This window comes from Protobothrops mucrosquamatus, unplaced genomic scaffold, assembly GCF_001527695.2.
Source record: "Protobothrops mucrosquamatus isolate PMUCROS unplaced genomic scaffold, P.Mucros_1.0 scaffold1, whole genome shotgun sequence".
NCBI classification, from domain to species: domain Eukaryota; kingdom Metazoa; phylum Chordata; class Lepidosauria; order Squamata; family Viperidae; genus Protobothrops; species Protobothrops mucrosquamatus.
The window spans coordinates 5,823,747-5,837,127 of NW_015386388.1; the positions used below are offsets into that span (position 1 = coordinate 5,823,747).

Genomic DNA, 13,381 nt, shown 5'->3' on the forward strand with positions numbered 1-13,381 from the left:
TGTAGTTTGTAGTCTGCAGTCCACTTGGGGCAAATAATAATGGAGAAATCCAGGTTGGAGCTGGGGTTATATATAAGACTTTTCTTCAAAATTAAGAGAGAAGGGGAAAGGCAAAACATTTGTAAAAGGTAAAATGAGTAAGGGTAAGTCTAATTGGCTTCTCCCAATATTCTGTATGAGTATGTGGTAAGGATAAACAACAGATTTGTAAAAATAGAAGTTATGAATAGAGCTCCTGGAGAACTCTGGACCAAAATTTGTGATATTATTAAGGACAAAACAATAAAAATATTTTGTACTGGAGATATCAAAAGAAGGAAAAATGGCTGGCAATACAAAAATCTATTGAATTTGAAAGAACAAAAAGTGATAAGGAGATACATCTAAAAACACCTAACAAAGAATGACAAAATACTTATTTAAAGAAATTAAAGTCAAAGAAAAGTTTTATACATAGATGGGTATAATCAAAGATAAGAAAAGAGAATTCTATTTGATACAAAGAAATATTGGAACAAATATGCCCGAATCACCAGTGGGTCTTCACTAAATAAAGCCAGACAATTTGAAAAACAAAATGAAATGGCTTGCAGAAAATATTGTTAACTATATTCATTTACTATAAGCAGTGCTTTTTTTCTAAAAAAAAAAAAAAAAAAAGGTGCCAGAACTCACACACGTCCCAACCCGCCTTGCCTACCCTACAAGGTTCCATCCAAAAAAGGTGCCGGAACTCCGTTCTGGGCGTTCTATGAGAAAAAAAGCCCTGACTATAAGTGTAAATGAAATGCTATGAGTACAGTTTAAAATTTTGTAAAATGATGCTATTAACATGTTGCTTGCAGGTTTTTGTTTTTTTTTTAGCAAGTATGAGAACTGCAGCAGCCGCCAAAAGACTGGAACAGATCCAACTATATTCCAATAACAAAAAAAAGAGAGTGTTAAACCAAACACATTTCCATGGATAGTGGAAAAGAAACTGGAGTTCCAAAACTACTTTAAATTTTGTTTACTGATTACAGGTGGTTTTCATTTAATGGTTGCCTTGTTTAGTGACTGTTTGCAGTTACAACAGTGATGAAATGTAACTTTACAAACAACTCTTGCATTTATGACCTTCAGAAGTTTGTAAAGCAAAGGTAAGCTGAAGTAAGATCATGAGCATAGTTGTGATTTCACATACTGACCGCTTCACTTAAAGATCAAGTTGCTGGTCCCAATTGTGGTCACTAAGCAAGGAATACCTGTACACAATTTTTTTCCAACTGCATGAATTAGAGCAACTTGAGAATAGTTCTTAAGCATATCAGAGAACTTCATTTCTATTTATATGCTGACTAGAAAGCGAACATTAGAATGACTTAAGGAACAACTAATTGGCTCAAAATTGGTAAAGAACTGTGTTAAGATAGTGTACTGCATCTTATCTACCCAGTTTATCTGCAGAACCTGTAATGAGAAATGCTGAACTAGGAGAAACAAAACTTGAATTAAAATGGCTAAAAAATGCTGTTGATACCACTTGAGTATCTTAAAGTGAAGAAGACTTGAGGAATATCTATTGAAGAACGACAAAGGCTGGTCTGATGCTCAGCTTAAACAAACAAACAGACAAACAAACAAACAAACAAACAAACTGAGATGGTAACAGCAAAGTGCCAGTCCAAAGCATAAAAGTGAAGAAGTATCAGTACACACTTAATCTTCTTGGGCTCAAGAATTCATAACAATAATAAAAAGATATATACTTCTTGGAAGACTGCTGACAAACCAAGGCAAAATATTAAAGTGCAGCTGCTCTGTAGAAAATGGAAGCAGCACTTGTGAATAGAGGCATTATGCATAATTCATATAACATAATATACAATTTATTACAGAGTTTGAAATATGTGCACAAATATAAACATACTAGCTTTGATCCTAGGCTTTGATCCTATTAGGAAAACAGTATGATACAAAGTTTGTCCTGCCATACTCTGGTGCAATTCAGAAGAACTTTTTAGGCCTTTTTCAGCTAGGAATCTGCATTTTTTTGTAGGAAGAATAGATGAAACTTTAATTTCACTTCCATTGCGCAGTGTAGTCGTAATATTCTGGAAGGAGAAAATTGCATAGATTATCTTGACAGAATTTCTAACAAAGGAAAGGTGCTTAAACTGCCACTGGCCGCACACTTCTCTTTGCTTTCCTCCTGTCCCTCATCTCCTTTTCCTAGAGAGAAAATAGTTCTTTCATATCTATAAAATGACTTTTAAATAAATTCAAATATTATTTAGTCAATGTTGGCAATGCAATACCGTGAGCATGAGAGAATTTACAACACTTAGATGCAACTTGGATCTCCCCCAATAAAATAATAATAAAAACCTTGTTGAATAATAAATGGTTAAATCATGTAAGATTGCTAAATGTCATAAAATCTCTTTTATTGGCAATCTTGCAAGATTTCATAGGAAATTATAGAATCTGGTGAAATTGGGCCCTTTTAAATTGCTTATGCTTTTAAAAATAATGATCTTTAAAAAAAAATAGTTACAGTCCTATGACTGTAAAGTTGTAATCTGTCTAAAACATCATCAAGGGGTGAACAATACAGAACAGTATTACAGTTTCCTCTGATTAGGCTTGATTTGACTTTCCTAGTTTACATCCATCTAGATCAATCTAGCTACATCTTAAAGCTGCCAAGTTAAGACTTTGTAGTAAATGGCCAAACTATCATTAAGCCAGTACAGAAATTACCAGGGCAAATAGACTCTACAACTCCGCCTGCATCAGAAAGTTATGATAGGAATAATGGGCATATTATTGAAATGGATCTGTGGTCCATCCACTGCATTCTTACCTGAAGCTGGTAAGACATCGGCTGTGACAGTTCCAGTGGCACTTGGTGGTGGGGGTGGGGGTACCGCTTGACTAAACAGAGATAAATTAAAATGGGATATTTATATTACAGCGGGCAACGTGGTGGGAAATATCCATGGCTAATTCTCAATACCCAGGGGAACTATCTGACACTGATAGTTCTGCAGTATTCAAGGTCCTCCCCCTTTTTGGTTAAAGCAAGTTTCTTCCTTTTTATTAAATTAGCAGAAATTTCATCTGACCTTGTCTTTGAAATGCCTAATAAAATACTAGGAGCCAAATGAAGCTTCTAATATTGCTGAATTTTTAATTCTCTGTAAATATCATGTTTTTCAAGATTTGAAGTAATTGAATAAATTCTACAAGAATAAGCAATGGTAAATATCTGGGATATTTACACATTTAGCAAACATTTATATGCAGAATCTGGGAGTACAGATAATAAAGAATAATAGCAATGCCACAGACAGGATATTAGTGGTGGTGACTAAACAATGCAAGTATGCTTCACTTGGCTTATCATAATCTAGAGAAGGTCCCAAGTCCAGGTGTATCCTACCTTCCATAATTTTGTGATGAATATTACTATTTTATCACTCATCTTAGCCTTCCATATTTTATATGTAACATTTGGATGAATTGTTGTAATATGTATTGGAATACTGAAATGAAACACTTCAATTGTTTATAATCTTTTCCCATCTGCACAGTTCTGCTCACCTATCATCTTGTCTCCCTGTTGACTGAAGATCTGGGCCCACATGGCGAATGGTGGGCTGCTGCGGTGTCAAAACTGAGGATTGAGATGGAGGCTTCCATGTTCTGAATGGAAGGATGCATGGATAGGGTGCATAATGGTGGTGGAATACCATGTCCATCTCATCTTCATCCTCTGTCTGCCAGGGAATAAGGGGTATCTGCTAGAAAGAAAGATTAGGACACTTAAGACAATGGTTCTTATCTCAAGGATCATAAACCCAAAATGGTTTTACCTGTGGCTGCACTGATATAGTCCTGTTAATAAATTGTATTTCCTGTTGCAACAGCATGAGATGAGCAATAAATTGAAGTGAATTGACTAAAAGAATCCAAGTTTACCTTTAAAGAATAGTAAAGACGTATTTTGCCTTGATAAGCTAGGAATCTAGTATCTCCAAGAGTCTTTCTCTAGCCACCTTCTCCAGCCCCTTCCAACTGTCAGCATTATTCCTTTCTCCTTTCTATAACCTCACAGTGGCTTTGACTTAGAAAACCGTTTATACTCAAATCTATTAATATTGCTGTTGTGACCGTTTTAGGCAGAACATCTGGCTGCAGTATTTAAAACAGATATTGAAAGGGTGAGTAGTGAAAATAATAATTCATTGCGCATAATACCGTATTTATTGGCGTATAACACGCACAGGCGTATAACACGCACCTTCATTTTAAGGGAAATTTCAGGAAAAAAACTTAAAGGTGGGGCCGGGCGGCGGAGAGCTTGGCGGCAGCGGCAGCAGGAGGATGGGGAAGGGGCGTGGCTGCCCGGGCCAAGGTGGGGCCGGGTGGCGAAGGGCTGCGGCTGCCCGGGCCGAGGTGGGGCCGGGCGGCGGAGAGCTTGGCGGTGGCGGCAGCGGGAGGATGGGGAAGGGNCGAAGGGCCGCGGCGGCAGCGGCAGCAGGAGGACGGGGAAGGGCCGTGGCTGCCCGGGCCGAGGTGGGGCCGGGCGGCGGAGAGCTTATATCGGCGTATAACACGCACACATCATTTGCCCCCTATTTTCAGGGGGAAAAAGTGCGTGTTATACGCCAATAAATACGGTAATTATAATTAGAAGTCATGAAGTTAGTCCCAAGATATATTCTGGATCCCGACAGAAAAAGTTAAAAACTTCTGAAAACTGACTTGGTGCATCACATTCCTTTATTTCTCCTGGGTGGAGATATGTAGCTGTCAAATCAGGGCTTTGAAGCTATCAGCTCTTGAAGGTAGACCTTGAATTTATGAGTACTACAATCACTTTTATTATAAGTTACAATTACAGAATCTTGCAATCTAAATGTGCTTCTCTTCTCTCTGCTTTTTATCCTAAGAGAACTATGGATGGTCATATCTGAAACGTTTTTTTTCAAATTCTATTTCTGCATTGGGCTCAGATTTCTCTTATCTAACTATTGCCTTGGCTGCACCTCTTCCTCCTGTTTCTCAAGGTTATTCTTACATCCAATTACACATGTAGAGTCATTCAGTATTTTATGGACATCATATAATTGCAGATGATGTGTGTCATTGCTATTCCTGCCCACATTCATTAGTAGCTTCATTTCACATGCTAGGCAGCCAATTAATTTCAGAACAACAAAATCATTATGTATTAGAGATATCTCTTAGGCACATTCATTCTCACAATAGGTTAGATTTAAGAATGGAACCTATAATGTTATCACTGAAAAATGGCAATCTATTCCATGATTGTCTTCTGGTATGTATGATGTGACATCAAGGCACATGTTTTTCTGCTCTCCTGCCCTTCAGTTGAAGCCAGTAGAAGGCAAGACAGTTGGCACAGAAATGCCTTTTTTTCCTTTTTTTTCCTAAATCAACTCCTCTGTCATATGTAGATCTACCCTAGATCAGCAATCTACCTACCTGGCTTGGATTGGATTCAAAGCATGCTGCTGCTGACATAGCCAGGTTGCTCATTATCACTTGATGCATCTGGGCATTTTGTATCATCATTAGCTCTATTAAATCTTCCAGAAATTAAGAACACAATCAATATGCATTGATTTATTTATACATATGCACAAACATAAATATGTAACACGAAAGGAGAAATTACAGAACCATAAGAACAAAGGTGTACAACCTGAACTTATAGCATTACACACAAGCTCTCAGTATTTCAGTATTTTCACAAGTCCCACAAGCTTTCAGTGTTTCCAGATTCCAATGTGCATGAGAGAAAGTAAAACTTTCTAAATACTTGACTGCAGAATAAACATATTAACTATATTTAGTTTTAATTAAATGCAAGTGAAATGAGATTAAAATTAGTTTTAGCACTGCACTTCCATATGTTCAAAGACCAAATTTGATTTTCAGCATAAGAGAAGCTATGCACTCTTGCTATAGAGCTTAATGTTTAAAAATCACGGCACTTTTAATCCATTAAATTTAATTTGAATAAATTAAAAATGAAACTACAAAGCAAAAATGTAGCATAAAAAGAAGAAAATGGCAAGCCTTAGAATATAATAAATGATTGCAATATCTGACAAACACAGATTAAAATTGAAACATTCTCAAATCTCAGTCCATGTTTCCAATCTTTTAATACATCTGTTCTCAAAGTAGTTACACATCTGGTCCAGACCACAACTAAGAACAAGAAAAGTGGCTATTACTAGACACATGGCACAAGGTTCATAAAGCTGTTTCAGATTATTTTCAAGAGTTATAAAATAGCCACTTATTCCAAGAAATAACATTTTTGCCATTGGACTATGCATTGCTACTCCAGACAATCATGCAGCAATTACATGCTTTAATATATCATTGGAATCAGTTTTGAGACAGTGACTGGTCTCTACTGACCAATATTTGTAGCATCGCTTGTGAATTATGTTTTTCAAATGTGGTAGAGATGTATGTCCGATGGAATTACATGCCTCACATATATTTTGTTGTGATTTCTGGTCTTTCTTTTTTTGTTTGTAATAACTGATATTAACAATACTCCATTTTATAATTTTAAAAAATATCCACATTATAATAGAGTGGCAAAACTGGAAAGCTATTGCTGCAAGATTATCTTGCAAAAGTCAAAGCAGGTTTGTAAATTCCTACATCAGTTGAAGACTCAAGAGAGATTGGCATCATTTTACAGGTTAAGAAAAATATTTAGATCATGTGTGGAGCTAAAAGCAATTTATATCAGAAATATAAAAAGCTACATGCTTCATTATAAATCAGATTTTAAAAAAACCATTATTAGAATATATTAATATATTGATATAATAGATTAAAAGAGACTCAAAAATAATTTAAGCTTTAAAATATTCTGAATTTATTCATTTTCAGATAGTAGTATGGGGTGGGGTGGAATTTTTCGGACTAGTAACACATAGATATGTTCCAACATAATCAGCTGTTTCTTTTAGGATCTCCTCCTTCCATCAATCTCTGTTCTCTAGCAAATTGGTAGACTTGATTTCTTACTTTCTCTGAAGTGGCTTGTGCAGCTGGACTGAGGAAATGTCGGTGGCATCTGTTGGAGAATGGTCACTTCTGGCTCTTGAGGAATCTGAGAAACAATGGAAGGAAATTCAGAGAAGAGCAGGCTGTCTTGGGGGGCCTGACTCTTACCACTTTTTCCTGGATAAGGTTCTGTTATTGTTGTTTTATACAAAACTTATACATCTGATTGAGCTAGATTGGATTTAAGCTAAATGCACACCTAGGCATCCCTGGCTTCTTTCCTCCCAGTGGTATAATTTAGAATGGATGGGATCCAAGTTCTTCTGATGGTTAAACAACTGCAAACAGAAATGTTGGCCTATATACTGTGGATCTCCCGGGAATCTTTTGGTAGATTAGAGTGGACCTCTTTTGCACCAGGATGACTTTTCAGGCTCATTCTCTACAATAATACTGTCACACCTTTCACCATCTCTTTAAAGTGAAGCTTTATTCAGATTTTTGATCATGGGCAAAACTGTACACGCTGGGTGATTTAAGGATTATATAGAGGGTCCACTTCTTATAAGCCTCTAAGACTAGATTTTCTCAAAGATTCACAGAATAACCTGCTCTAATGCCTACTGATGCCATCCCTTGCCGCCCCTGTCTTTCAAGCCAGCATGAGGGACAAATTCATCAAAATCAGAACACCAGTTTACGTTACATATTGATTTAAAGAACATCTGAACAACATACTGCATAAGCAGATTGACTAATTAAATCAATTAATTAAAATGATAATTAGTAAAAATTAACATTAAAAAAGTTTAGTAAAAATTAAAACTGAAATTACAAATGGGTAAATAATGTTTGTATCGCCAAATCCCCCCTCTAAACTGACTCTTTTATCTAGCACTGCCCTTTTTCTGATCTTTAGTTATTCAGCTGGTTCCCTCTGCTCAAGACACCTTCTTGAATTTGAGCCAGAGACTCCAGATTTTTGCTCTTATTTCTAAGTTGAATCACAGAATTCCTGCTGCATTGCAGAAACCCACTCAATTTGAACAATTTGGCAGAAGTCTCCTCCTACTGCACCACACAACTTCCTCTGCAATGTACAGCTTTCAGGAGGAAATTGCATACTTTTGGAGGCTCCTGCTGCATCACACAGTCCACAGCATGCCTGTCAAGCTATCTTTAAACATGATGTACTGCTCTTTCACTTCACCAAGCTGATGAAAGATGGTGTTGCACCATAAAGCATGATTCCCTCTCCTGTAGCATTGTAAAACCCCTTTCCTGTGCTTGTCAGCAGTTGGGTTAGCTATTTTTAAACACAATTTTAGTGATTTAGAGAAAGAACACTTAGCCCATGTTTTAAAATAACCCACCTAGCAGCTGATAGGTTGGTAGAAGTGCTCCCAGGGTTGCACTGCACTGCACAGCCTTTCCCTTCATCCCCATCATTTATTCATTATGATAATTCCTCTTTCCAAGACTGGAAGACCTAATGAGTTCAACGGGAGAGTTTCATTTGGAATAACTGCTACAGACTCTCCTTTGCTCACAGCAGAAGGGCTCTGGAGAATGTGGAAGTGCCCAAGGAAAAGAAAGATTGAGGCAGGCCTGAACCATCCCAAAATGGCCACTGGGTGCTGATACAGTCCCAGTCCTGGGAGATACTAATGGAATGATTAGTGAGAGATGTCCAAACATATTTACAATTAAAGAAATGTATCAGGAATTTACCTCAACATTACAGGAATTTACCTCAACATTAATACAGCTAAGAACAACTTGAAGGCATCTCAGCATATATGGACCACTGATCAGATGAAGGCAATGTCATCATAATTTGACAGAAAAAAATAAGTCATGTTTCTTCATGAGTAGATGAAGAGGGGCGGTTTTCAGATCCCTCTCAGGATTGCTGCCGAGGTGAAGATGTTAAACAAAGCTATTGTTAGATAAAAAATCTCTAAGGGCAATTGGGCATGGCACAACTATTTGTCATCTATGTTCTGTGGGCATAGATTTACACAAAGTTTTTCTGTGCTCATTTTCAGTTGGCAGAAAGGTGATCATGTTGGTTTTTCACTGTCAGTGCAAAAGAGGTCTGCATGATTTAATTCACTTATTATCACCTAAGCTTTAGTATATCTCTGTCTACTTCATCAGCTTAATTAAGGCAGGGATATTATACCTAACTCCTCCAGCATCGACAGCTGCATTATATAACACTGTTCTCTCTGACTATATTCCCTGCCTCTGATAAAGTGGATCAAGATATGTAAATTTTATGCAGTCATAAATATGCTAGACTTTTAGGTGACACAAGAATTCTTGTTATATTTCCATTTTCTGTTCTCCATTTGGGACTCAGGAGGGATGTTACAATTAGTTATAGCATATAAAATATATTGCCTCTTCCATTGCAGTATTGTCTAACCCACACACTTGGTAACCACCCAGAACTTTTCTTGGTTGGAACCGAATCAAAAAGACGTGCAGGATTACAAAGATTCTTCTCTCTGCTGCCAGAATGAGATACCTTTCAATATTCCCACCCACTGCAGTGACTTACTGGTTGCTGAATGAGGTACACTTGTGGGGAGACAGTGCTGTTGCCCCCTGGATCCATGGCAAGGCCTCACTGGTCAGTAGAAAATACCAGCAGGAAGAAAGTTGTCAGACTGGTTGCTAAGGGAGCTGTGTTTAAACATACCTAGCCTTCCCTTCCTGTAAGTGTTTTTCCTCCTTCAGTTTATAATTAACTTATCACGAGCATTGAGTTTAACCAGCAAATAATCTAATAATCACAGTAGTCTCCCAACAGTTAACTCTGAGTCTCAATAATAATTCTAAGTCACTTGATTTTATTTTTAGATTTTTGCCATTCCAGTATACAAATGGATTGGGAGGGTATTTTTTCCAGACAGACATTGACCTGTTCACCATATGAAGACAAGGTTGTTTTCTGACAAATTAATATTTGTTAAAGAAAGGGGCTGATAGAAGAAATAAAAAAAGTTACCTACCAATTATCTGAGAGCAGCTTGATTATCCTCAGCTAGATTTTGACTGGTCCCAGTTGGGGTCCCTGTTGGAATAGCCTGGGGTATACCACCCAAACATCTAAATTGCCTTTCTTTATAAAACTGCTTCTCCACTCAAACTGTTCTGGCTAAGTTCATAAAACATGCTCAAAATAGTTACTGAACTGACCCATTGTTGTCTAGATTTACACAATTCATTAAATTACAGACTGAATTAACTGGCTAGGTTGATGTAGCACAGAAAGGAGAAGGGAGAAAGGAGGAGGAAGAGGAGGAGGGAGAGTTGCTACTAACCAGGAAAACATGTCATGTGAAGGCAGTCCCCAAGATGTAGTTGGGAGAACATAGCCCTTGTGTGCACATAGCCCTTGTGCAGCTGCTTCTCATTTTGAGAATGGGTAAACAAATGGCATGTGCTGTGAGTGTTCTGGATTTTGATCTACCAGCCTTGTATTGATTTGTATGAAGAAAGGCCCATAAAGTAGAGCCTCACATTTCCAGAAAAACTCCTGCTCCACCACAAACCTATTGAGCATAAATTATGAGCCCTCCTCCCAATGCTGAATTGTTTAATGAGCTGAAGATTTTCTGAGTTTTGCTTTGTTTCTTCTGTTCTAAATTAACCTGCCTCCTAATAAGGCTATTCTTCTCACTAGGGAAAAGATGGCTATGTGATTAAATGAATTGAAGGATAGGCAGGCACATGGATAGACCTACAGTTTTATACTCCATGGAGAAAAAAATCTCAACTTGGAAGAGTGGAAAGATTTACAGGCAAAATAAATTTAGAAGCAAAATCTGCAATTTGTTCTCTTGTTCAAAAGAGACATAATGAAAGTTATGCAGGATAATTTTGTTTTCAATTTGGGGAGCTCCATAGGGGAAGGGCTAAGGCATGTACATCCTTTTCCAACTAACCTGCTGGTCATGGGATGATCTATGCTGAAAATATGAGGGATGTGGGTCACATATCAAATGTATTAGTTGATGGTGGCAAGAGTTTATAGGTTTCTAAGGAATTTCTAGGTTAGGGATCCTAATTTGTATGTAGAATAGCAGGAACATTCTTGGGAATAATTGGGTTTGGGCTGTACCTTGCGCATACTATTAACAAAATATGTCCCAATTCACCGGCATTATCTTCACTGTTATCAGGGAATGCTTCCTGTGTCATGTTTTTAGGCTGTTTCATGACTCAATCTAATCTAAAATATGTTACTTGAAAATAATGATAGATCAAAGTCATGATGAATAGCAAAGTTGGTATCTATGGGCTTATCTGTTGGCAAAACTGGCATATGGAAGATTGTAATGTGGAATGTAAAAGAAGTAAACAGTAAAGAGTGTGCAAATGAAATGAACCTATTTTTGTCTATAAAACAAAGAGAATTGGAAAAGATGTAATTGGTTTGAAGACAGGTGGCCAGATAATATGGACTAGAATTGATTAATACACACAGGGAAGGTAGAGGTTTAATTATGAGTGAAGAGACTGACATTCAAGTCAGAAAGCATAAACTGACATATTTTAAATTGTTGTGGGTGCAGAATGAAATAAGAATGTATAAGTTGGTGATAATTTGCATATTGCAGTATATTCCCTAGAGTGGTGCTAATGGAAAAACTAAAGATGAGTTTTGAGAAAATGTGTGCAACTTTTTAAACAAATGCTATGGAAGGGATGACATGAATTGATGGGTGAGCTCAAGGAAGTGTGTGCAGATTGAGTCATATGAAATCCATGAATAAGTAAGGATAGTGACTGAGTGGTGGGTATCTGCTTAGAAAAAAGCATGCTTGCTTCAGATATAAGATTCAAGCATCTGGTTCTTCATAAGTACACATGGAAAAGGAATGATTTGAAGAACATAATTGATTTGATTGGTTATGATGAAACACAAGAGAATTAATGAAGGATATAAAGGTGATAAGAGATTCTGAATTACTTGGTAGTGCTAAAAATAGTTGTAGGAGAGAAATTATACAAAAAAGAAAATGAAAAAGTAAAAATAGTTTGAATGCAGTTGAATGCAGATTAACAGTTAGATTAATCTTCCAACAATCAAAATAGAAAATGGACACAATAGATGTGAGAGCAGCTTGAAATAGATGATGAAAATGAAATCAGAAAACAAATATCTGTGGAAAAAAATAAATGGGATGCAAGGAAGGGGAAGCTTAGGCCGGATGGAATTAAAAAGAGAGGAAAAATATAAAAAAAACAAAACAAAAGGCAATAGGTAAATCAACCTATGGTGAAAGCAAAGATGCTTTGCAAGTATAGAAGGAACAAATGGGCTAGTTTGTGTCTTTGTGTGTGTGTGTTTATAGTCTTATTTCTGAGTAAATGTGCCAGAGATTATGATAACCATACATTGGAAAGTTCCTATCGCTTAATTTACTGTGGAAATATCTAGAGACATACCAATTTATTTTTAATTTTTGAGAGATTTAGTAAAGATCCTATAGATTGCAACTTAGTAAATGGAAATGATGCTATATGTTAAGAGGAGGAAAAATGTTGGGTTTTGTTTGGATAGAGGTCTACCCAATACCCAGGAGATTGATAGGCCTATGCCCCAAAAACTAAAATAAAATAAAAATTCTGATATCCTGGCTGATGGGACACATGATGAAGGAAGGCAGAATATAATGTCCCTGAAACAAATCCTTTGTGAAGAGCAGTTGGTGGTTAGTTTCCTGTTAGTAGTTGAAACTTTTTCCTGCTGGCTAGGAGAGGAAAAGAAAATGAAAATCCACTAGCTGCTGCCTTGAAACTATTGCACATCACAACTGTAAGAATAGCATTACTCCCTGAGCTACTAAGGATGTGCTCTACTACTCTCTGGCACACTAAAGCTCAACAATGGAGATGGTACAGTTTGTGGCAATATTTCTGTTCTTGGTTAGTTCAAGGGACACATATAAAAAAAGGCAGAACTTCCACTAATCACTATTCTCTTGAGTTTCTTGACCATACCTTGGGAACATACCTGTTCCAATTCAAGAAAAATTAAACATAGCCATGAGAAAATACTCCAAGTTATTTTAAAGCTCTTCTCTCAGTTTTTCATTAAATGAAAAGTTATTCTCAATAGAAAGGGCTTGTAGGGCTTGCAGAGTAGGTATATCTCAAAATGCAAGATTTTGCATTAATTAATGTCTCTGATGGATTAACTTAGCTTTTATTTAAGTATCAGGTTGTGAAGCTTTCTTCTAAAAGGGGATTATTGGTTGTGGAACAATCTTGTCATATATTTCACCTGGCACTTGAAAAGACAGCTCTCTGAATCCAGTTT

General features: G+C 36.8%; 1 protein-coding gene across 3 annotated transcripts; it reads right to left on the bottom strand.

The window, feature by feature from the left end:
• Positions 1–709: 709 nt before the first annotated feature.
• On the bottom strand, positions 710–9,708 carry PRR29 (proline rich 29). Of its 3 annotated transcripts, none has more exons than XM_015832301.1 (6): positions 9,611–9,708; positions 7,066–7,150; positions 5,494–5,597; positions 3,586–3,782; positions 2,846–2,916; positions 710–2,093 (listed from the first exon to the last, which is right to left on the bottom strand). In XM_015832301.1, exons 1-6 carry the CDS (start codon positions 9,665–9,667, stop codon positions 2,062–2,064), a joined length of 546 nt encoding a protein of 181 aa, XP_015687787.1. In that variant the 5' UTR covers positions 9,668–9,708; the 3' UTR covers positions 710–2,061. The 3 variants fall into 3 exon arrangements, with proteins under 3 accessions (XP_015687787.1, XP_015687788.1, XP_015687786.1); XM_015832302.1 differs by lacking the exon at positions 9,611–9,708 and adding an exon at positions 8,797–8,872 and having other exon boundaries at positions 3,586–3,785; XM_015832300.1 differs by having other exon boundaries at positions 711–2,093; positions 3,586–3,785.
• Between the last annotated feature and the right edge of the window lie 3,673 nt (positions 9,709–13,381).

Excerpts from the sequence above, each read along its gene's own strand:
- PRR29 (XM_015832300.1), bottom strand. The coding sequence starts at position 9,667 with ATGGATCCAGGGGGCAACAGCACTGTCTCCCCACAAGTGTACCTCATT. Across the intron at positions 7,151-9,610 it reads TGTACCTCATTCAGCAACCA|ATTCCTCAAGAGCCAGAAGT; the intron begins GTAAGTCACTGC and ends ATTGTTTCTCAG. Across the intron at positions 2,094-2,845 it reads CGATGTCTTACCAGCTTCAG|AATATTACGACTACACTGCG; the intron begins GTAAGAATGCAG and ends TTCTCCTTCCAG.